The 25,188-nt window shown below is 38.1% G+C and overlaps 3 protein-coding genes across 4 annotated transcripts in view; 1 reads left to right on the forward strand and 2 right to left on the reverse strand.

Annotated features, from left to right (window-relative positions):
- Positions 1-2,973, forward strand: part of kif17 (kinesin family member 17) — a 29,479-nt gene extending 26,506 nt beyond the window's left edge. For both annotated transcript variants that reach the window (XM_051074271.1, XM_051074272.1), the window contains one exon: positions 2,578-2,973. The gene's annotated coding sequence lies outside the window, so the exon portion shown is untranslated. The remainder of the gene's footprint in view (positions 1-2,577) is intronic.
- Positions 2,974-6,900: 3,927 nt separating this feature from the next.
- yod1 (YOD1 deubiquitinase) lies at positions 6,901-12,467 on the reverse strand. Its single transcript, XM_018683850.2, has 3 exons — positions 12,360-12,467; positions 10,436-10,648; positions 6,901-9,691 (listed from the first exon to the last, which is right to left on the reverse strand). The coding sequence occupies exons 2-3, from the start codon at positions 10,641-10,643 to the stop codon at positions 8,994-8,996; spliced, it is 906 nt and encodes a 301-aa protein (XP_018539366.1). The 5' UTR covers positions 10,644-10,648; positions 12,360-12,467; the 3' UTR covers positions 6,901-8,993.
- A 490-nt stretch (positions 12,468-12,957) lies between these two features.
- LOC108888066 (6-phosphofructo-2-kinase/fructose-2,6-bisphosphatase 2) lies at positions 12,958-25,125 on the reverse strand. The gene is given in 17 exon segments (XM_051074437.1): positions 12,958-14,756; positions 16,148-16,258; positions 16,260-16,316; positions 17,053-17,117; positions 17,208-17,270; positions 17,384-17,513; positions 17,755-17,859; positions 18,580-18,726; positions 19,026-19,233; positions 19,441-19,565; positions 19,717-19,773; positions 20,895-20,969; positions 21,190-21,256; positions 22,982-23,078; positions 23,503-23,628; positions 24,276-24,437; positions 24,823-25,125. Coding segments are annotated over 16 exon segments (1,584 nt in total). The 5' UTR covers positions 24,361-24,437; positions 24,823-25,125; the 3' UTR covers positions 12,958-14,690.
- Between the last annotated feature and the right edge of the window lie 63 nt (positions 25,126-25,188).

Genomic DNA, 25,188 nt, shown 5'->3' on the forward strand with positions numbered 1-25,188 from the left:
AAAAAAGTCATAGTATAGTAAGGCTTCAAAAATGGTCAAAAAAAGTCATAGTATAGTAAGGCTTCAAAAATGGTCAAAAAAAGTCATAGTATAGTAAGGCTTCCAAAACCATCAAAAAAGTCATAGTATAGTAAGGCATGAGAAATGGTCAAAAAATGTCATAGTATAGTAAGGAATGAAAAATGGTCAAAAAAGTCATAGTATAGTAAGGCTTCAAAAATGGTCAAAAAATGTCATAGTATAGTAAGGCTTTAAAATGGTCAAAAAAAGTCATAGTATAGTAAGGCTTTAAAATGGTCAAAAAAAGTCATAGTATAGTAAGGCTTCCAAAACCATCAAAAAATGTCATAGTACAGTAAGGCTTCCAAAACCATCAAAAAATGTCATAGTATAGTAAGGTCTTCAAAAATCATCAAAAAATGTCATAGTACAGTAAGGCTTCAAAAATCATCAAAAAAAAAGTCATATTATAGTAAGGCATGAGAAATGGTCAAAAAAAGTCATAGTATAGTAAAGCTTCAAAAATCATCAAAAAAAGTCATAGTATAGTAAGGCTTAAAAATGGTCAAAAAAAGTCATAGTATAGTAAGGAATGAAAAATGGTCCAAAAAAGTCATAGTATAGTAAGGAATGAAAAATGGTCAAAAAAAGTCATAGTATAGAAAGGCTTCAAAAATCATCAAAAAAAAGTCATAGTATAGTAAGGCATGAGAAATGGTCAAAAAAAGTCATAGTATAGTAAGGCTTCAAAAATCATCAAAAAATGTCATAGTACAGTAAGGCTTCAAAAATCATCAAAAAAAAGTCATAGTATAGTAAGGCATGAGAAATGGTCAAAAAAAGTCATAGTATAGTAAGGCTTCAAAAATGGTCAAAAAAAGTCATAGTATAGTAAGGCTTAAAAATGGTCAAAAAAAGTCATAGTATAGTAAGGCTTCCAAAACCATCAAAAAATGTCATAGTATAGTAAGTCTTCAAAAATCATCAAAAAATGTCATAGTACAGTAAGGCTTCAAAAATCATCAAAAAAAAGTCATAGTATAGTAAGGCTTCCAAAACCATCAAAAAAGTCATAGTATAGTAAGGCATGAGAAATGGTCAAAAAATGTCATAGTATAGTAAGTCTTCAAAAATGGTCAAAAAAAGTCATAGTATAGTAAGGCTTCAAAAAAGGTCATAGTATAGTAAGGCTTCAAAAATCATCAAAAAAAGTCATAGTATAGTAAGGCTTCAAAAAAGGTCAAAAAAGTCATAGTATAGTAAGGCTTCAAAAATGGTCAAAAATGGTCATAGTATAGTAAGGCTTAAAAATGGTCAAAAAAGTCATAGTATAGTAAGGCTTCAAAAAAGGTCATAGTATAGTAAGGCTTCAAAAATCATCAAAAAAAGTCATAGTATAGTAAGGCTTCAAAAAAGGTCAAAAAAGTCATAGTATAGTAAGGCTTCAAAAATGGTCAAAAATGGTCATAGTATAGTAAGGCTTAAAAATGGTCAAAAAAGTCATAGTATAGTAAGGCTTCCAAAACCATCAAAAAAAGTCATAGTATAGTAAGGCTTCAAAAATGGTCAAAAAAAGTTATAGTATAGTAAGGCTTCCAAAACCATCAAAAAAGTCATAGTATAGTAAGGCATGAGAAATGGTCAAAAAATGTCATAGTATAGTAAGTCTTCAAAAATGGTCAAAAAAAGTCATAGTATAGTAAGGCTTCAAAAAAAGTCATAGTATAGTAAGGCTTCAAAAATCATCAAAAAATGTCATAGTACAGTAAGGCTTCAAAAATCATCAAAAAAAAGTCATAGTATAGTAAGGCATGAGAAATGGTCAAAAAAAGTCATAGTATAGTAAGGCTTCCAAAATCATCAAAAAAAGTCATAGTACAGTAAGGCTTCCAAAACCATCAAAAAATGTCATAGTATAGTAGGTCTTCCAAAACCATCAAAAAATGTCATAGTATAGTAGGTCTTCCAAAACCATCAAAAAATGTCATAGTATAGTAAGGAATGAAAAATGGTCCAAAAAAGTCATAGTATAGTAAGGCTTCAAAAGTGGTCAAAAAATGTGTCAAAAAGTCGTAGCATAGAAAGGCAAAAAAGCTGTACCTGTAACCCTACTAACATGTCTCTAAACAAAACTTTAACCTTAAGTTTAACCTTCAGAACAAATAACAAATTCACTTTCATACAATATTAAATAGATCAACAACATATTCAGTGTTCAAAAAAATTTATTTGAGTAAGAGTAAGCTATTTCAGTGTTGCAGCAGCAAAAATATAAAAAGGCACAATATAAACAAGACAAGATATAAAATAAGATAATGTATAACAACATGAACAGTATAAACAGGGCTATATACACAGTTATCGATTGGAGTACTGATATTGCACTATTTGAGATGGCAAAATATCAAAATGAATTGATTAACACAAAATCTAACCTAACCCACAAACACTGTAGCAGTGCTGAGCTGTGGAGAACAATGGTAAGATAACTGCTTTAAGTTAGTTCCTTTGTTGTAGTACGGTACTGCATGAAAATATGTCCAAAAATGTGATTAACACGTGTTCTTGTCTCTGCAGGGGAAGAAGACAGCAGCTGAAGACCTGAAGTGGATGACAGAAAACAAGTGTTACGAGGCTGTGAATAAAAGACCTGCAACATCTAACTGCTGTCAACAGTGTTGTTTCCTGTTGAGCAAGTGAAAACACTTTGTTTTTCCCTACCATCTGTAATGTAGCCATGGGCACATTTTCCAAAGACTAATATGTCTTTATTAAGCACCTGTGAGAACATTCAACTGCTTATGATACAATTATTTAATTGATAATTGTATCACAAGCAGTTCAATGATCACAAAGATGCTCAGTAGACATGTTCCTCTTTGGAAAATGGGCTCATAACTACATTAACCCTAACCAGTGAGTGTTCCTTGTGGTCAAACGTCTGTCATTATCTTTGCTGTGAGTTGTTAAATGTCTGGAATAAAGTAATTTCTCTATTTTGAAACTGACGTTGTACAAATCATTTTATTGTATTTTATTTTGAGAAAAAAATCATGATTCTGAAGTTTTAATTTCTTAAATCTGTTTTTTAAGGTTTTGTACTTGTTTTATGCGTTTGTTACTGTTTAAACCTTTTTTTTTTAAAATTAAGTTCAACATTTTTACAGGTTTCATGCTTAATTCCTGGACTTATTGTTAAAGGTTGAATACTAAATGTTTTAAACTTATTTATTAAAAAGGTCTCTAAGTTTTTATATTTTTAGTTTTATTTATAGGTATTCTGCTATACATATTATTATACATATAAGACTTTTAGACTTTATTTTACAGCTACATTGTTGAAAAATACTAATTAAAACTTGTAAGTTACAGCAGCTTTAATTTGTTGCTATTTGTTCCAGACAAGAGATTTTAAAGTGTCAAACTGCAGCTGAGATAGTGACAGAGTCAGACTGAAAAGAATAAACCAATACTGACCTTCTGGAAATTTCTTCATCTCGCTCTCGTCTCTATGATTTAATGGTTGAAGTTTGAATCCTGTGGAGAAAAAGGCAACAAACATTAATGTAAAGACGTCACTTTTAACACATCAAAATAAAAGCACAGATAGTTTCTGGGTGTTGAACTTCAAACTGTCAAAAGATGGAGAAGTAAAAGACACCAAATTCACAAAGACAGAAGAAGCTGCTCTGACTGGAGAACTGACTCCACCAGCTCCTGATATTCACACAACAGCAGTGGATAGAAATGTTTGTATCTCCAAAGTCAGTTAAAATTTGAACTAAATTCGGTTGAGAGAGCAAGGAAGAGAGAAAAGCATCACATCTTTTAGAATCAATAACAATAAGTATTTGGGAAAAATTGACTAGAATGATTATATTAATTGTTAATCGACTAATCACTGGAGGAATCGTGTATATTACTGTGAGCTGCATAATAAAAACTTTCATTTAAGTAGGGTTTCAAGCAGGGTTTTAACTTTTGGTATTTTTAATTACATTTTTATACTTCAGTCCACAGGCAGAAAATTAATTAGCAACTATTTGTAGTTTTTAAAAATTATTCTAACTACCACTATTTTCTGACAATTTATAGACATGATTAACCAGTCATTATTATATTCAATACTAAACTCATTAAATACAAAGGCTTTAAACAACGACACTGTTACTAACATACAATTCAGCTCATCAACACATTTTCAGACTGGGTAAATCTTTAGGACACATACCTGTTTGTTTTGTGAGAGCTGGTGTTTCTGTCCAGGCTGCAGCAGCTGAACCAGTAAACCTGGAAAACACAAGTACAACACTTGAAAAACAAATAACCTCATTAATAAAGAATAGTTCACCTCTAAAACTTGAACAGTGTAGAAGAATACAACACTGAAAACTTAACACTATAACCTTGACAATCATAGTTTGAGATTTGAGGTGAATAAATTAATTACTAGAATATGACTTGATCTCAGAAAGAAAAGCAACTTTTGAATTAGTTTTTAATATTTCCGCTCATACATCGTGACTTAGTCTTGTGTCTTAAAACTTGTGGAGGAACACAGAGTTAAAATCTGGTTTTCATTCTTGTATTTAACTCAAAACTGAGGTCAGACTCAAGTCACCACAAGCAAATTTCTAATCAGTAATTTACATAACAGGGGATCAATTGATGACTATGAACAGATTACTATCAAAACGCTGCAAAGACACACTAAAGTCGCAAAACGGTCACAATAAGATGCCACAATGAAACACAAAATCGCCACAAAGAAACGTTAAATGGCCAGGAATAGACACAAAACTACACAATATGATGTAAAACAACCAGCTAGAAATACAAAACGATGCAATAAAGCACAGATAGACACAGAATGATCACATCGGCATGATAATCTGCCATAACCTGACTTAAAATGACCACGATGGAGCACACACTTTAGCCACGCAAATACAGACGACAAAAAGGGGCAAAGCCCCAAAGACATAAAGATAAGGCTAATGCTAACGCCTGCCATTAATGCTAGTGCTAACACCCAGGTGTAAAACACTCAGGTTGAGGTAAATATAAAATCACCACAAATGGCCAAAAACCGGTCATGACGACATGATAAGCCACCATAAATTGAGTTAAAACGACCGGGATGTAACAACAAATGACAAAGAGACGCAAAATGTCAGTAAAGTGAAAACAAGTACAAACAGGGATTTACACAAATAAACAAGAATCCATTGTGATCGCAACTGTCCATATTATGTGCCCACAACTCGTGTCAGGGACGCCGCAGTCATAGAAACTCAAACACACTCTTATCCACGCGATAGAATTAAACGATATCATTACAAGGTAATGCTAACGCTAGCCGCTAATGCTGACGCTCTCCGATAACGTTAATGCTAACGCTAGCTGGTAATGCTGACGCTGTCCGATAACATTAATGCTAATGCTAGCCGCTAACTGTGTGCCTCACCTTCGCACCGAAGTTGTGTTCAGCGTCCAGTCTCATTCGTGTTCGATAAAAAAAAACAGCTCCAGAGTTTGTTTTAGCACCCAGATCTCTTCATTAACGACAACAAAGCAGCTCCGGAGTTTGTTTTAGCATACCGACCTCTTCGGTAAGCACGTTTTCTCATACTACTGGCAAACAGAGCTGCTAGTTCAAACTTGATTTAAATCTGCCTCTCTCTGCTCCTCCCAGAAAATCGTAGCCAATGAGGTGACACGTCGTGGCCAATGACGACATACGTCAGCTAACAAAACGCTGATTGGCCAAGCTAATAAGCATGATCTTGTAACATAGATATACTGTAATTAGGTACAGCAGCTTTATTGCCCCTGATAGTGGATTTAAGGGTCTCAAATATACTTTTTTTACTCGATTTATTTAACAGTTGTTAACAGTTATTGAACAGTCCTTCATTGGCGCCTGTGGGGGACGGAGGAGAAGATGATCAGCATCCCTGGGAACTTCAGGTGGCTAATATATTAATAATAATAATAAAAAAACCCTCGAGAACAAAGGCTGACAAGTGATAAATACAACGCTAAACCACAAAGGCAAAATATACTGTGTGAAAATGAAGGCTCGGCTTAGAGTCAGTTATTCACTTTTACCTTTAATTTAACACAGCACACAGCGTCCGCATTAAGATAGCAAAGATCCTCGTTCCCGTGGCCCGTGACCGCGCGTAGAGGGTTTAGTATTAGGGTTAGGTAATACTAATGATGATGTATCCAATTGAACCCATATGCGCAGTTTAAAAAAAACATATAAAGCTTTACAAAACATATATAAAAATATTCCGTCATCCTGATAAAGACAAACTAGTTTGGGCCAAAAATCTAATTGAAATTGTTTACTATCATCCTCCACATGGCCTCTTTGTGGTAGCTGCTACAGTTGGCCAAACAGTGCGTGAACAAATCTTAGATCCTATTAAGAAAGGGTAGATGGTTCTTAAAATAACATGTAGGTAGTTTAATCCCACCACGATGGCACAGGATCAGTTGTTGTTTCACCAACTGGGGTTGACCTCCTGTGGACATGGATTGTCAACATGAGTTGTTGATGATGAGATGGTTATATCTATGTTATGTACTGGTATCTGTCATCTGACAAAGTCACCCACATTTGTCCCATGGTTTCAAATATTTTTTAAAAAATATACATTCAAGTTTTTAAGATTTTGTGCTATTAGTTTCCTGTAAAGGTTTTATATTAATTTAGAGAGAATGGTGAAGCACTGGATATTTAAATAATATTTAACATCCATCTCTTTGATGATGAACACAAAATAGAGTAGAATTATAAAAATCACCACAGATATGGAGCAAACTATAAATTAGGAAAATTTTAAATTGCTATGCAAATCGAAATGTACAGAACGACTCATACACACTACAATCGGCTATAACTTTTAATTGTGACACAACACTGAAAAAAATCAAGTAAATCCAGTTGTTCTGTAGTGCTTTGTGTGCGACATTCATTGTTATTGTCCTTGAAGAGTCATGAGAACTCGGTTAATACAAAAAAACAAAGCCATTTCATAGTTTCACTTGTAATGCAAGCTGATTAATCCATTATTACTGTTAAAATAAAAATAAACTACCTAAGGTAACAGATGAAGGAAAAAATAATAATAATTCACATTCAAACAAAGGAGCAATTTGACATTTTTGCTTTGCCTTTCATTTATTCCTGCAACATCATCTCAGAGTCTGAACCAAAAGAAAATCTGAAAGAAAATCCCAATCAAGTCCTCCATTGTCAAACTTATTTTTGGCAACACCTCAGAACCAATATTGCCACCACAAATGTGGAACAGAAATATTGATTCTGCATAATAAACTGAGCTTCATGGAAAAAAACTAATCCCACAAATATCTTTAATAACTTTCTCCATTTACACATTTTTGACCAGATGTTGAACATAAATAAGTGCATGCTTCGTCCTTATAGGCAGTGAGTATTAAAGGAATAAGCAAAGAGATGATGCCTGACTTTAGCTGAAAATGTGAGAACATCCTCCAGTTGTGCAAAAACATACAGTGGAACAGACAGTGGAACAGAGTGGCAATTTTTCTGGACAAGCACCACAAATTAAACCGATTAATAAGCTTTACTCACAGATCTCAAACACCCCGACTTGTGTTACTCTTGGGCTGCAAATGTGAGATGAAAAATGACAATTGAAAAGGTAAAAGGTTAGTGTCTAGTTAATGTTGATTAGCAAAGCCGTACCTGAACAGCACTGAGCAGGATTTCTCTCACACAGCGTCAGTACATTCCCATCTCGCCATGATTTGTGTTCTGAAATGCAATGCTCAAACACCTCCCATGACCACTGAAGTGGTTTTCAAAATGCAGCAATATAAAACAAACAAACAAAAAAAACCTGTTTCAAAGAGATTAGTTTTTACAGCATGACATCTGAAAATTACACTGTAGAATTAAAAATTACACTCCTGAAAACCTGTCGTACCGATGGAGAAAAACAAAGCGCTACAGAATTTGTAAAATAGTTTGTTTTCAGCACCATTATTTTTTATATATATATATTTTTGTTTCATTTAAAACAAGCTCACTGATAAACGATGTTGCAACATCAAAAAAAGGGTAAAAAGTCCCACATTAACTAATTAGGCTAATTTTATAATCACAATTTGCAACATGATATTGTATTTCAAAATGCATAACCTCAGTCTCAAACCGCAATCTCACTGGCCACTGCTCAGAAAAATTCAAGGTGATGTCGCAAACAGCACATTTGTATGGAGATGATTCCAGCTTAGCATTAACACAGCCCACCTGTGCTGAGCAATTTGGACATCAAAAGTTAAATTATCAGTTGTAAGTATTGGAAGAGTTTCTGACAAACCTCTGTCCACAACAGAAATTAAACAAACAAACAGAAAAACCATGCTACATAACCAACAGGATGAATAACAGTCAAACTTGGTGTGCTGCGCTTAAGACAACAGTGAGTAGGACCACATCATAGTACAAATAGTTCTTAGTGGTTGTTTTAAACTCTGCTTAGAGCAAGATAGTGGAGGTTTTATCACATAAATAAGTTCAGTCGGTCAAAGGTAAGTATTGGCAAGTTGGTGCTTTTTCTAATTGACAACATACCAGCCGCTATTGGTAGAGTAATCATAACAGATTAAAACAAATCCTAAGAATTATTTGCATATTTTCCTGGACCCGGTTGAACAGATTTGAAACCATTGCTAACAGACTAACATGACGGTTTAATGACATCGGAGCACTGCAGTAGCGTTTCTGACTTTGAGAACTGACAGCAGTTTAAAAAGTAATACTGAAGCAGGTTAGAGGCTGAATACAGTGTCTGCAGATTCTCCATAGATGTCGCTGGACGATGTGAGGTAGAGGATCACACAAGCAGACAGACAGACAGACCAACAGAGTTGCCAGACATGGGGCACAGGTTTGGTGGTGGGTGTATTTGGGGGGGACAAAGATAGAACAATGTTCACACTTCCCCAAAATTGGTGTGGCCTGTCTCCTTGGCATGCTCACGAGCTTCCTTTTGTCCCACCAAGCCCGTCTGGCACACCATGCAGCGCAATGCAAAGCGGTTTACGTCCGTGAACTGGCGCTTGCGGCGAGCCTCGTCTGCCAGCTCTAGGGCCTGGGCCAGGATTACGTCGTCTGTGGTGGAGAAGATAGTCTGGGGCGGGGTGTCAGAGCCGGGGGTTTCTTTCTGCAGCGGGTCATAGTGGATGCCGTCATAGATGAGCAGCACGCGTTTGTGGTAGCCAGCATCCTCTCCAAATCGATCCACTCGGACTGTCTGAGTGTCCACCACACAGATTTCACACTGGTAGAACTTGGACAGGATGGACACCTCAATGGCTCCTCCCCAGGTGTCGTCACGTCTTATCCAGGAGCAGTACTCCTCATTGGTCTTTCCCAGCACTGCTTCGCAGTATGCTGCAGGGTCACTCGACACAATCTGGGCGATGAGGCCTCGCATCTCAGGAGCACAAGCAGGGTCATATACCCCTCCTTCCACCACATAATACACACTGGTGAAGAGGCAGGAGTTGTCAGCTGGGACCACTCGACGTGCCAGCATGGGGGAGGCTTCCAGGCGTGGTGCTTTAGTCACAGTGGGATGATCCTGAGGCTTTGGCTTGTTTTTTTCTTCCTCAACAATGAGTGTGTCTCCTGTAGAGGATGACACATTCAGCGTGGTCAGACTTTGTATGACAGAATAGAGAGGAAAAACTTGTTTGTAGCTATTCAATTGAAACTTGTGCACACATTAAAAATGTCTCAAAAAAATCTTGAGTGTGTGTGTACACAATAACTCCAGTATTTTTACACCTGTGGCTTATTTTGCCATGTTTTTGGGTATAAATGATATGTAGGAATAACAATCTTTGGAACTGGTGCAGTATAGAGGGAGAACGGTGTACTTGGTCACCACAAACAGCTGCTGCAACGTAATCCAGCCGGACATTTGTCCATGTCAAAGTACAATCACTAAAGTGAACCAGGTTTCACCTTAAGGTGCCAGGTACACTGCCAGATTTTAAATGAATGCAGCCCTGCCCTCAGTTAAACAGACAAACAGACCTGCAACTCCAATTACACTGACAGAGAGCGAGGAGAGAGACAGAGACAGAGATGTAACCTGGTCCTCACACCCTGCGAGCTGTTACTGGCTGGGGGCTACACACCCACTGCCAACAATATAAGAAAATACAGGGCAGGGTCTCTGCAGATAAATCACCACACATTGGTTGTGGGTTAAACATGATTAAGAGGGATTATTTTTATATGAACCTATACATTGTTTTTTAGGAAAATTCTGCATATTACAACATGAAAGTAATAAAATAATATCAACAATGAATGGTGTGAATATGGTCCATGTTATGTCTGTATAATCAAAGTTTGACAACATACCAGACTTAATGGGGTAATCCTTGAGATGAGCGTCACCATTTCGAAGATCAAGGCTGGAGGGCGGGTAACCAACCATAATTTTCTGCACATCACAGGGGATACCAGTCAGCTCCTCCACCTTACTCTTCAGCTCTTGGACACAGGACTGATGAGTCAGGCCCTGCATTATGTGGCTCCCATTTTTGGTCTTACAGCGAAGCCTCAACATCCTACCTGCAAAGACAAATCTGAAGTTAAGTCAAAGCAGAAAGAAAATACCTGTCAAAAAATTTTATGGGTAAACAGGATTTTGCTTTATATTTTACATTTAAGACAAATTAAAAGCAAACTTGTGCTGTAATGTGATGAAGATAGTCTATGTATTTGCTGTAAATACAGTTTTCTCATCTTTGAGACACAACAGAAAACATCTTAGTTTTTCCAATTTACCAATTCAATAATAGAAAGACAGATAACTGGTTACTTTTAGTCCAGAAGTAAACAAAAGGCAGCGTGTTAGTATCATTTAACATTTTCTATAGACTTTCAAATATTTACCCCAACTGAGGCATGGCTTTTACTTGAGAAAGGCTTTTAACACACAACTATGTATTTTAAAAAGGTAGGGCAAAGAGCTCCTTCCTTGACCAACAAAAAGATATCAACCTAACAAAACGTTGGCACAATAACTAAGGTGCAGCTAAAACTAATGTAGTCAAGTACAACAACCCTGCAAAAAAATCCTCCTTCAAAGAGTTGATAATGTTCAATTTGTATAATGAAATTGCTATAGAGAGGTGGTAATTCAACTGTATGTTCATTTTGAAGGGATTATTAAATAGATTAACATTCCTAATTCTCTGTCTGGAGCTGTTGCAATGGCAGGATAAGTGACAAGGTTATGGAAAATGTCAAATGAATCCTTTAAATGTAGAGTAAAAATCTACCGCGTTGGTTACAGTTTAATTTATCTTTGAACTAAAATAGTACCTAAATTCATCAGTGCAAAAGGTTAAATATATAAAAACAGTGATTGTGAGGCACAAATTGGGACTGGAGAGGGGCCACACGCCATGATGAACTATTATGCATTAAATTATACAAGGTGTCCCAGCTTCGAGTCATACTCATACAGCTAGACTTTTTAAGTCAATTTACTTCCTGTCTGTACTATGTAATCTATCGAACTAGTGCATCGTTGAGGGGTTTAAATACTTTGAATCACTTAATCGTGATTTTACTTTTTCAGAAAACCAAACTGCTGCCTGCTCGAGTTGGTAATGAAATGTACGTTATTCATAATTATGTTGTTGTTGGGGTTATTTAAAGTTATGCAGCTCGGAATTTAGCTGCTTTATCATGTAACGATAAGCTACATTAGCATACATCGGTTAATTGTATTAGTTAACCAACATAATACCTTATACTGCGCTCCCTGTTATATTATAGTACTGCTTTCTAAATAGCGCTGGTATAACAATGAAATTGCTGATGGACAGCAACAGTAGAGTAAAAAAAGACCTGACAGCGACATTGCTTTGTTTTATTTTTCTTTGTTCTGGCAGTTAACTCAGCCTAACACACAGATAGCGGGCTAAGCTAGGAACTCACTGCCAGGCAAGAAATATACAGCTATATGTAGAGCCCCTTGTCATTTAACTCGACAAATAGTCACGGAGTTTGTATAATTTATTCTGTAAATGTACGAAAGACGCACAGTTAACACAAATTAACGCTGATTCTAACGGACAGCTAACTCTATCATGTACCATCAGCTAACCATAGCATGCTAGCCTGATCATTAGCTTGGCGTTAACTGGACAATTTTTTTCAGAGCGTTTCGCATCCGAGTAAACTTTGGTAAATTCTACCAAGCGACAATTTTACATAGAACCGAACACATTAAATTGTATGATATCGGGTCAAGTTGTTTTATTTTTCTCACCTTCCGTTGACTGCAGCCCTGCCTCAAACAATAAACATCCACTGAGACCGCTGATGTGTGGAACGTCACTCTACGTTCCTATGGCGTCATGACGCTAGCTATCTTGTACCGTAAATTGTCTAATAGATACAACCCTGTTTTGGAGCTGAAGTTACAGCAAGTGTGCATTATTTATGCAAGGAATAAGCACAAGCACAAGCTGTAGCCTATATCTGCCCAGTCAAAATAATTGACCTAGATTAGGTGAACATCTCACAATCTTGATTTAGATCATATTGTTGTTTGGGGGTTGTAAAGTTTACACTCTGTTGTTATCCACAAGGTAAGAGCATGATAAATCACATCCAAACATATCTATTATGGTATCTATAGTAATAATGATCGTGTTAAAGCAGACACTGATATGTGCCATATTTCATCTAAGGCCTTCTGCCAGTGCACATATTTTATGAGTATTTTGTGAATTTACTCTTCCCAAACCCTAGAATGAACTTTCACAAATGTTAACACTGAAATTAAATAACTCATTGTGGAAAATATGAGTACATAAGTTTTTTTGAGAACTGAGTTCCATAAAAATGTGGCTTCTTTCATACCATTTTGGGTAGAACTCTTTATTTTACAGGTCCATTATTTTTAAAGGTTGTGTTGATTTCCAAAGAAATTAGGAATTCAATTCCCAAGGACCTCATACCTCATACAAACTTTAAATTAAGAGAAGTACATGACAAATTGTTACATTCTTTATACAATATGTATATCCCCAAAATAATTTTTTTGGCAGGGTTTTTTTAGGGACAGGTGTAGTAATTGATTTCTTCCAAAGGGTGGGGATCTTGGTCCATGTATTTTTGGAGGATAGGGCACCATGCTGATGTTAGATCTTCTGCACATGTTCCTGGAGAGATGCCACCTGGCCCAGTTGCCTTCTTAGTACAGGTGTGCTTAAAAAGTGACTGGATGTATTTGGGTCAATCAGAGATTCTCTCAAAAACATCATCATTCAGAAGAGAAATCATGGGTTTCAAATGGCAGATAAAAGTAATTTAATTAATTTGCATTTTGCAGTTCATCAGAGGTAATGAAACATTTCAGCTTTTAGTGATTTGTGTGCCACAGTTTTCTGGGGTTCATTACAAAAAGGTTTTGGTCAAGAATGTATCCTCTCAATGTGTTGTCAGTGCAGCCAGGTATAAAAATCACATCAAACCCACTTTTATTGTCTGCTAAAAAGGCACAAGTAGGCTGCTCTGAGCAGGGCAGTCAAACATTACATAGTCAAAGAATGAAACTTGTACCACTGTCTATTATTAAATAAAAATGGCTGATGTTACAGAGAATTTCAGGAGAAAAGATACACTTGCATAAAGCAATTGAAACAAACTTTGGCCAGTATGATAACGTGAATACAAGTGTCAAGAAACAGCTAACATACCTTCAACATGTTCTGTTTTTGTTGCACAAAATCCCTTCCTAGAATACACAAGCATAAAGAACAATGGATTAACAAATAAACATTTTCCATTTAGTGTACACTGTGACAGATAATACCAGCTTAATACATTTGGTTTGCAAATGGCAGCTTGTGACAGAAAAATACATTTGTTTATCTACCGCTGGTATATAACATGTCCAGCAATGGAGTGTGTTCTCGAACACATAAAATCCTTCCATAACAGTGTTTTAATCTCCTTCAGAACCAGATGAGTACATTCTCTCAAATCTATAAACATAAGACATAACAGATGATGGCTTAGGAATACATTACACGATAAGAATCACAACTACAGATTGTACATGGTAGATGAGTGGACTTGTATTATAAAAATATCTTACAGCATCTGCTTTAATAACATGTTCTGTTTGCAATATGGAAAATTGATTTTCATCATAATAATGCATAACCTGTTACATTCAGAGGCATACAGAGGAGCTAATTCTACCAATATATTCAATGTTCAGTAAGGCATTGTATTATTTACAGTACAACTAGGATTAGTTGCCAGTTTTGTAATAACAGTATGTTCTGTTGGTTGATTGATCTCTGATGCACATGCAGAGGAGTTTATGATACTAATGATAAGGCTTCAAGTTCAAAGCCTCAGCATGCAGAGTAAAGACAAACAGGAGGTTGAGACAAACAAAAATGACCTTGTGTCACTGTTCTTTAACTTCATCTTACACTTACTCTGACCATGATTTCCCAAAATGTGGTTTCTCAAACAAAAAAAAAAAAAAACAAAAAAAAAACCTCCATCTTTTGAGTCATGACTGAACCCAAAACTTCTGCCCCACATTTGTGCCATGAAGAAAAGAGGCTCTCATCTTCACTCAGAAGCGGACACAGCCACTAGATTCTTCGGGGCTGTCAAAGTCGATTCCTTCGCACAGGGACTCCTTCAAGAAAAAAGAAAATGTCATTGACATTCACAAATTAATGCCTTACAGCAGCAAATCCTATTCGAGGAAAACTAATAGCTTCCCAGGGCAGCTCAGGAGTCTTACGTTCCTACTTGAAAAATTAGGTCATTAAGTAAAATGTGGTAAAAAGTCACAATACTGAAGGCCTTTCTTCTGCACATACTCAAGAAGTGAATAATTATTAATCACTTTCTGACCCTGTGTACGATTGGATCCAAATAATAATTTTGTACACTTAAGTTTAATAAACACTGAATCACTCTTGAATCACCATAATTCAATGTGTCTATAGTATATGTTACTTGTTTACCATGACTTTACTATTTACATATATATATAATCCAAGTTAATAAATACTGTCATAAAAGAGTTTTACTGGTCGCTTTCACTATTGCAGCAGTTTATTAACTACCAAAGAATCAGCCTGATAGACTCTTCTTGATAAGGCCACTGAGGTGAAAGCGGCTTTGACTGTGCAAAAGGTGATGGAAGGTTAGAAAAACTCAAGGACTGAAAACCATAAAAAAATACCTCACTGTGATAACATAATATGTTATCACAGTGAGGTATGTTGACATAGGTTCACATGACATGAGTTGAATTATGGGAAAGAAAATGAAGGATTGGTTACATGTACCAAGTCTCCAAAAATACTCACAGACAACTGCTTCCTATGCGGGGCTGTAAGACAGGGTGGGAGAAAGTGGAGAAAGAGAGACATAGATAGAAATGTGGAGATGGGCTGAAGCACTGTACCCACGAGGCAAGGCCAACAAATACACAACACATACAAATATGAATATGCATTTTTAAATGTAAACGCCTTTTCTAGGTTTCAAATCTGTCATTTATGTATTATATCAATTTGCCCTTAAATATTCTCAAATGGGTTTCATTTTTAAAAAATGGAATTATCACTTTAAAAGATTATGTATAGGTAATAATGTTTACTATGTGTATTTTGATCACTTGCCACAGAACAGTGCAAGATGTCTTTGAAGTTTGTGTGTCTTTTATATCCCACTCATAAGGAGCTTCCCTCAGCAAATATAAGAAACATGCTGTTCTGCATATTCAAGCTGGAGACGGCCCAGTGGTGAAGCAGAGGTCATGCAAGACAAACATCTGACAGCCACAACATTAAAGGAAGAGAGCAACCTGTTCAAGATCCAAAACAGATCCGAGAGAGAAAGACAGATAGAGAGATGGGTTCCATGTACGTCAGATTCAACACAGACACTAAATCATCGGGAGGATCCAAAAACGAGGGGATGCCAAACACAGGGTTACAACTGGTGGTGGGAGGTGACTGCTTACACGTGGACGGTGACTAATTTAAAGGGGGAGCCTGTAACTCTTTCACTAACTTGGCTTTGCCGTCCCTCTGGCATCAGAGCTGATGGGGTGGGGGCGAGCGGTAGCCAGGGCTGGTTGCCTGCGCTGTAGAGCCTGGGACGCTTGACCTGGTCGTGACTGGCACAAGGGGGTGTAACTATTCCGCCGATGTATGAGAGCAGAGTCCCTCGGGATTTTACCCTGGTAGGAGATGAAATACCGCAGGTGTTAAGGGGGAAAAATGATCTGGGAACACACAACACCAGGGGGACACCTGACCAGACACAGCCAAGCAAACTAGCCCGTCTTATCCACACGGATTCACGGCAACATGTTAGACAACTGAAGCCACGTTAAATGACAACCCTGATCACACAGATAGACCAACACCTTCCTAAATCAAGAGAGTTAACCTTTTAAAAGAAAGAAAGATTTCAGAGAGGGTTCTCATACATACACAAGCTCTGTAGTCTCTGAGCATAATATCAGAATGCAACCAGAGCAATGATAATGATAAAATCAGCCAAGCAAGGTAGCACAATCAGCCAGGGCTTCAATCAAGGTAAAATATTAACAACTTATTTCACATTCATTAGCTCACAGCTCAAGCCAGGCTGATTAATTAAGGTTAAAGATAAAAGGGACGTAGCAAAACAGGAGTATAAGAAAGGGGGTCAAGGAAGCAAGGCCTCAAATATAGGGGATGAAGTGTGATTGCATTGTAATTGCACTGAACTAGTGGACACAACAAACAAGAGCCCATTAGACTTTGGATTAGAGGTTGTGATTTGTTAGTTAATTTCTGAATTATTTCTGTGTAAGTAAACAATACACAAATATTTTGCACATGTGACAACACTGGAGGCTTTAATTCAACAACGCTGAAAGCACATTTATGCAGCAATGTGATCTTTCAGCTTGAATCTGAGCAACTTACAAGAGGCCGGTCTCGATGTGTGTTTACTGCCTCCACATTAAGATAAAACATTTCCACTTTACAACCTACAAGATATAAGATAGAACATATTTACATGAGATAATGAGCACAGATCAGTCATGGTGTAAACTCGAGTATCTAACATTAAAACCTACCGTATGCAACAGGGGTAAGTTTAAGCACTGTGTGGAGCGGACATTTCATGTATGGCAGATCCTCTGTGGGGGGAAGAAAAGCGACAAACCACACATGAATATCTGCGTGTGTGAGCGAACACTGGTCATAAAACTTATGCTCTGTGTGTACTGAACTGATGCATGTGTTTGTCTACCTGCACTTTTGTCCAGGAAGTAAGCTAGCAAACAGCGCATCACAGCCTGATGACAGATGACCAACACGTTGCCCTGTCTCTCTAACTCCATGATAACTGGCTCCAATCGCTGAACAAGATCCTGGTAGGACTGTTGAGCCAGAAAAGACAAGTTCGATCTAAATGTAGAGTGCTATTTTTGAAAACAAAACATTAAGTTACCCATGAACTTTAACAATTTCTAGTAGCAGTAGAACAGAAAACAGTGAGAGAAATTCTGTTGTTGATGATGGAATGAAATGCATGTGTGTTTGAGCCTGACTAGACCCCTGATTAAAACAGAAATATCTGTACACTGTGGGATGGAAGGAGGTTAGGAGGCACCAGGTTACCTCCCCTCCTGGGTAGCGATAGTGGTACTTGTCCTGGTCCCTCAAAGCAAACTCCTCTGGGAATGTCTTCTGGATCATCTCATAGGTCATCTCCTCACACACACCCTGAGAGGGAGGGGATAACAAAACATTTGTTCTCAAGTTAGAGGCCTAAAAATAATGCTGAGTCAAAAGCATGAATGAGGAATTCAACCATACAGAGCCTACTTAGAGACTAATGAACACTTGCAGTAGCAGATTCTTATGATACATTAAGATGCTGTCAAAGATAAAAAACATAGGACACAGAAAAGAAAATGTCCAGCATCGAGAGCAGGGAGAGAAATTATATGAAAAATCCTTACTTACTCAGGCATAATAGTCAAACCACTGACCGGTTTCAACCTCACAGGATCTTCATCGGGGCGGAAATAGTAAAAACAGATGATTACACCATTGATTGATGCCTGACTAAATAAAGACTTTTCCTGGAACTTCTCTCCTTGTTGCCAAAGAGTGCCTGCAGAACATTTTCTTTACTGTAACCAGTGTCTTTTCAAACTTCTTGACGTCTTTTGTTTCACCTCAGGATGTTGGTTCATTCATGGAAAGGAACAAAAGGGCTTAAATATTTTAGTGTTCTGCAGTTCCCTACCTAGCTCTACACAGATACTTTTTCCACTTTTGTTGTGTATTACTTTACTCTCAGGAGGATCAGAATTTTTTTTTTACTCTATCACCAATGTGTCTCAAACTATGCAAGTTTGTGTCAGTTTCTGTCTATCTACAATGGAACTCCATGAAAGTGTAATCGTGTTGTGGCAAGTTAGATAACAGAGTACTGACAGCATCGATCTCATTGAGTATCTTCCACTGTTCATAAGGCACCCCCAGCTCCTCCGCTGTCTGGATGGTCCTCCTCAGTTGGCTCGTCCACACCTTCAAATCTGACAGTTTGTGCTCCTCAATGAAATCTCGCAGGGCGTGGGCGAACTGGGACGGGAGGGAAACAGAGAAAGATTTCCAATTAGATGTCAGTTCATCATCTATCCTTGATTCATTCTTTTTATCAAATGGTAAATTAATGTTCAGTGGACAGAGACAAGAAAAAGGGAAATGAAGAAAATTAAATGTAATAAAGGTCAGGACTCAGGTGTTCATAATATTGAAGTTAAGTACACCTTTTCCCAATGAGCCATCACCCTGAGAGGGACTTATAATTGGGTTTTTCAGAAGACACTGGCTTTGCACTTCATAAAACGAGGTTTATGGAAGAGAACGGACAATCATACCTGTTTCCCTCGAGGAGAGAGCTCTGAGTCTCCCCCGATGCGGCCTTCGACGTTGTGGTTGCTCTCTCCGTGCCGACACAGGTAGATGGAGTGAGAGTGCACGTGGATGTTCATGAGGTAGTAGACGATCTTACTCTGGATGTAGTCCTGCACCCGGTTCACCAAAAAACGCCGGCCCACATTCATCACCTTAATGAAAGACAGGTCCCTGCAGGTGGCAATGAGTCATGCAGGGGAATTAAATGTTTGTTTACTGTCACCATCTAGTGTATATTTTGTGCATTGCAAGGTGTGATTCAAGAAAATCTCCTAAAGTTAGCTTCACAGGAGTAATCCAGTAGTATTTTAAATATATATTTTAAATGTTATGCCTTATATAGATAAAAAGAAGCAGTAAGATCTGATCAGTTCTTACTTGTCGTAGTTATCAGGATCTAACGGTTGGTAAGTAACCTTGTAGCACTCGATTCGTTTAAGGAAGTCATCCATTACTCTCTCTCTATGTCTCTCAGGGTAGTCGGGACTGGACACCTTCACTTCCTGTTAAAAGTATTAAACACATCCAAACAATGTGGGCAAGCAATGCAGTTCTCACATAATGCTGCAGATAAAGTGAATATTAATAGCTTATGGGTTTGACCCACAGTCACAGTCAAACCTTAATGTCCCATAAGGTGACATAAGATCATACCAGAATATTAGCAGCAATGACCTCTGGGTCGTCACACACTGACTCCACAAAGAACACCTGTTGGAAAGAGAGCAGCTCAGAGGTCAACATATGCTAAGGCTTTCTGAAACTCACCACTGAGTCGACATTATGACACACTATCACCCAGTTTCTAAGTCAGAGATTAATTGCGCCCTGTCGAGTTCAAAATTATTATGATTACATTCACTATTTCTCACAGAGCATTGTGCATGCTCTTAACGCCTAACAAACCTGTGTATTTTCTTCCTCTAAACATTAATTGATTTAAAAATAAACATTTTTGAAACCTGAATTATTTATAACAGTGTTTGCCAACTGGCAGTCCTCTTCTTCCTCGCATTTCCTGAAACTATATTTCAGTCAGTGGAAAAGCACTATACTGGTAGGAGGGATGTGAATCATGTGGTGTACAAGATACAAACAAAGCAAGGACCATTAGTAAAAATATGGTCCGTAATAGGGCTGAACAATTAATTAAAATATAATCGAAACTGCAACATCCAAAGTGCAATATCCAAACAGATAAAATGTGTGACAAAGTACAATTACAAATGAAGCATTGCAGTGTCATAGAGATGCCCCAAGCCTACGAATCGTATTCTCCAGATGTAAGGAAACATGCTTGTTTGGTATAGACCCAAGAAAAAAATCATATCATCAACATTTCTTTTTCAGTTAAAATGAAATTCAATAATTAAAAGCCTTACTTATATTGCAATTGTAACATTTATAAAATAATGGCAATATGATTTTTTATCCATATTGTTCAGTTCAGTTCAGTGCTCATGGTCAAAAACTCCACATAACTCCCTCAAGTGTACTTCTAGACTAAATCTACTTTTGCATAAAAAAAAACAACTTTAGTTTACAATTCAATTTCAAATCAGACTATGTTGAAACAATAAATAACACAATCTTCTTCTTACCAGTGATAGGTTGAAATCTGTGGTTGGTATGCTTTGTAAGTGACATCAACGAATATGCTCACTGACTTAATGACTCTTTTTAAACTTAGACTGGCATCTCAGATACACCTGATGGTGCCTTTAAAGGTGTCTGACTCTTGGGAAATTAAAGCTAATTTAATGTGCCTGTATCTTGTAATTATCACAATGGCCACTGTTCAGCAAGAGTTATGTAAATCCTGCCAATCTTACCTTGAATGCATTCTCTTTCACAAAGCCTTGAATGAGGTCTCGCCTTTCTCTTGTTGTGTTTGTTGCATCAAAAACCTGATAAAAAGACGATGGGGCAAAGAAGATTTTTCTCTTGTACAACGTGGGTTTCCTGAGGTAAAATGTTTGTAGGACAGTTTAGGATTACGACTTTTCTAAAGCCAGATGTGTTTCTGTCTGTTCTAGATATTTCAAATCTTTTGGGAATGAGCCAATAAAGAGAGAGCGAGAGAGACAGACAGGAAGACAGATGGACAGATAGGCAGAGAGTCCTCACCGCTATCTGACCTCCCTCCTCCGTCAGGTATGCCTTCACATCCTGCAGAGCTACCAGAGCACACTGTCTGCAGGAGAGAGAGGAAACAGGTCTCACTGAGAGCTTCAGCAGGAAATTCTCTTTCATTATAATTATATTGTAGGTATCATGTAGATCTTTATTCTCAGCCTTATGTTATTCAGTTAGTGGTTGCTTTTGCCTTTGCTCAGTGACTAGACAGGCAATCTAAAAAAGATTTCTGTCTTATTTGTGGTATTGTTTTGTATGGGGTTTGTGCATGCCAACTGGGTTAAATAATTAGTTATCTCAAACCACACCGAAAAAACAAAACAAAATCCCATCTCCTCCAAGTGGTGTCAAACCATGCAGACATTGTAGGTGTCACGTGCCTCTCTCAGTAATCAAGGCTTTTCTGTGAACAGTTTTAAAAGTGTTTTTTGGTTGTTTTTGTCTGTCTGGAAGTCAGCCCAGTACAGCACCAGCACCACGCTACGTCCTGTTCACCCTGCTCCATGGCTCTGAATGTTGGGGAATGACAGAAAGCGATCTCCACAAGCTGTCAACCTTCTACACAAAGAGCCTGCTGAAAATACTAAGACTATTTTGGCCCACTCAGCCCGCACAAACAAGACAACATGGCAACCATCATCATGAGAATGACGCCATTTGGAGTGAGCAGAACAACATCACCAACAACTGGCCTTCACTGGACAAAAGAGTCCCACCCAAGAACACCTGGCAGTGTGGAGGGAGAGCTGAAGACCCTGAACCGCACCTGGGGTACTATAAAGACTCTGGCATAGAACAGACAGATGTGGCTAGCCTTTGTTGTTGCCCTACCAGTCACCAGGCATAAAGGGCACTAAGTAAGTCTCTATGGAGGGCAGATGGGTGTGATTCAATGAGGAGAACAACACTACATTGTCCCAAATCTAGTAATGCAAATTTTCTTTCTTGCTGAGAGACAGATGACAGCATTGATACCACTCGCATATCTGTAAGGATAAAATATGAAGCTAAGGCAGTTTAAACAAACAATATAAACAAGTTAATTTAGTGGGCTAACGGGTGATGGTTGGTCTACCTCCTGTGTCTACTGTTAAGAGTGTAAATCTTCTCATCTCACTCTCAGAAAAAAAAAGCAAATAATCACATTTCACAAAATGTCTGACTGTTCCTTTAACCCGCACCCGGGTGATGCGTCAGAAAGAGCAAGAAGACAAACTCTCAGAATTATTCACAGCAGCTGTTTGATCCAGGTTGGACGCCGATGCAGCAACCCAGCGGGCTTGTGTCAGCGTCAGAGTGACAGCGGCAGCAGCTTGTTTAATATCTAGGTCAGAATTCAGCACTGGGATGCTGTCAAGAGCCTGTCACATTTTTATGATAGCCATGCACGACAAACCCCATTTCAGTTACTGCCACCAGATAAGACGATGCAGCTATGCTCTTTATTCCTCTATTTGGAGAAATTAGCAGTGATTTTTAGTTTATCTCAGCACAATCTAAGAACTCTAAGGATTTGTTGGTCATGCGATGTTGCGATTGTCATGTGATGTGTTTGTGTACCTATGAACACTGCGCTGACCCCCAACTGAATATTGAGTGTTGGCCTAAAAAACAGCTTAGTCACTGATGCAGCAGTGGAGGCTGCAGAATACCAAACAGACTCATGTTGACTGAGAGAAATGTGATACTCAGACAGAGGCGATGCTACAGCTTCCCTTGCTGCGAGACAGATGATATGTGATTGTCCCATTTTCATGAGCACATTTGTAAAAGCGGATCTTACTTTCTTATTTTCATGGCTTCCTCATTGTCGTGGCGGAAGAAATCGTAGGACTTGTAAGCTCTGACTGCCTCTCTGCGATACACGCCCAAGTTAAACACTGCAAAATGAACAAATGACGTTAACACACTATCGCCCTCGCTGTGACTGTTTGAAGTCACTGGTTTTGTTAGTAATTACAACTATTACAACTTGACTGATCCTAAATTTTGTCTCTTATTCTGAGATACTCTGACATGAACAAGCAAATATCTTTACTGTTGTTTGAATGTTGTTTAGATACACTCAGACTTATTTATATTTATATTTATTTATATTTATTAAATACTGCTAAATATGCAAGTTATAAACTACAATATACTGCACTAAAAAGCTGAATGTGGCACCCATGTAGCTAAGAAAAGTTGAAGACACCACCTCACATGTCTCTACTGTAATTTGAAACGTGAGCAGTGAACTTTTTAAAATTTTAAAGTTGGGACACAAAGAAGGAAGGCAGGCTTTTGTCTCATGCTGTGCGCTACCTTTTGTTGGTACTCCTATCCAGTTGAGGTAACGTGTGAGTTTCTTTGACATGTAGGTCTTCCCTCTCGCGGGCAGGCCAATCATTACGATCATTGTCGGAGAATTCGTCATATAGGAAGCCCACGCTGCACAGGAAACATATCCATGCACATTAATTAAAGTCCTACACAGTTCCGTGGAAATAATATCTGACCCTAGAAGATGACAGAAAATGCTGTATAACGAGGAGAAATGAAGTAAAACAGAAGTAAATTTACTGCGTCTTGGAAAGTTAGGTTGTAGTTAGGTTTTACTCCACCACAACTGAGACATAACTAAGACCACAAACTTAGGACAACGTAATAACTAGGTCATGTGCGAACTGGACAAAAATAATTATGTCTCTTTAGACACAAATACCATGTGTGGACTGGGGTTAAAAGCAGCATCTGAACAAATTAGTAGAAGAAACGTCCTGGGAGAGAAAAGCAATTTCCTTAAGAACAGTGGAAACCACAGAAGGTGTAACAGAGTATTTTTACATCACTGGTCATAATTTATATTCTTTTCTTTCCTACTGAGAATCACTCTCTCAGAGAGTGTCTTTTGTGGGCTGGAGTCTAAATGAAGGAGCTTCAGTGTCACAGAGAGGGGATTTAGAGACAATGTGTGAAATCAGTCCAAAATGAACAATGCAAAGTTTTATATTACAAGTGCACCTGTAGACCTTTACTGCAGTCATGTGGAATAACTTGGTCAAATCTAATTGTTGGCAACTTGGGAGTTTACTTACAGCATTTCTTCTCATTTATTCTCACGTCTGTTTTCTTGGCTTCTGCTGAGTTTGCAGAGCCATTGTCCCTCTGAGCGCTTGACATGTTGAAATCTTGTTAGAGCTCAATTTGCAATCAGCTCTCTCTCTCTCTCTCTCTCTCTCAAAGGGGCATCATCCAAGCTGAAACAGATGAATCAGGCATACATGTTATGTGCTTATCTCCATACCCCTCTGACAGAACAGAATCCTGCACGCAAAGATTGAGCTTTACTATATAGGTGTTATGGTTATGGCTTTATGTATCCCTGGCAACACCGACTGTACAAGCAGAAGCAAATGACGAGGAGAAAAAGGCGCTGCCACATCATCTGTTAAAGAAAAAAAATCCACTTGGCTGAAAGCACTGTATTTACAAAGCCACAAGGCAAGCAATGGCTTCCCATCTAACCGGGGTGACAGAGTTCATGCGGCAATAAAGCGGAGATGAAAAAAATCCCAATCAAACGTTATCCACACATGACGCGTTTCTAACTGCATCATACTGACTGTTTTTTTTTTCTTTTACCTGCTCGATAGGCAAAAACGATGAATCCTGCCCGCCAGAGACGCCGTTAAACACCGTCGGTACAGGGATCTCCGGACTGAGAGTTTGCGTCCGCCGCTGCGGCCGGAGGAGGCAGTCTGGCCGGCCTGTCCTTGGTGCTGAGGTGCCTCCTCGGGCCGACTGGTGTCCTTCCAAGCCGGAGGTGTGCCTCTACGTCATTTTTAACCCCTCTCCTACCGTAACGCTGATAATAGAGCTACGGCTGAATACGTCAACACACGGCCCACCTACAGTAATTCAAAAGCCTTGAGAACAAAAACCACGAGGGCTCTGCAGAGGATCAGGTATTTAGCGTGAGAACAAGGCGGTGTGGGTGGAGCACAGGCA

Source organism: Lates calcarifer, linkage group LG12 (assembly GCF_001640805.2).
Source record: "Lates calcarifer isolate ASB-BC8 linkage group LG12, TLL_Latcal_v3, whole genome shotgun sequence".
Lineage (NCBI taxonomy): Eukaryota > Metazoa > Chordata > Actinopteri > Centropomidae > Lates > Lates calcarifer.

What these genes read in the sequence shown, in the direction of transcription:
- yod1 (XM_018683850.2), bottom strand. Translation starts at nt 10,643, where the DNA reads ATGTTGAGGCTTCGCTGTAAGACCAAAAATGGGAGCCACATAATGCAG. An exon ending in GGATTACCCCATTAAGTCTG is followed by an intron (nt 9,692 to 10,435) that starts GTATGTTGTCAA and finishes CATCCTCTACAG; the next exon opens with GAGACACACTCATTGTTGAG.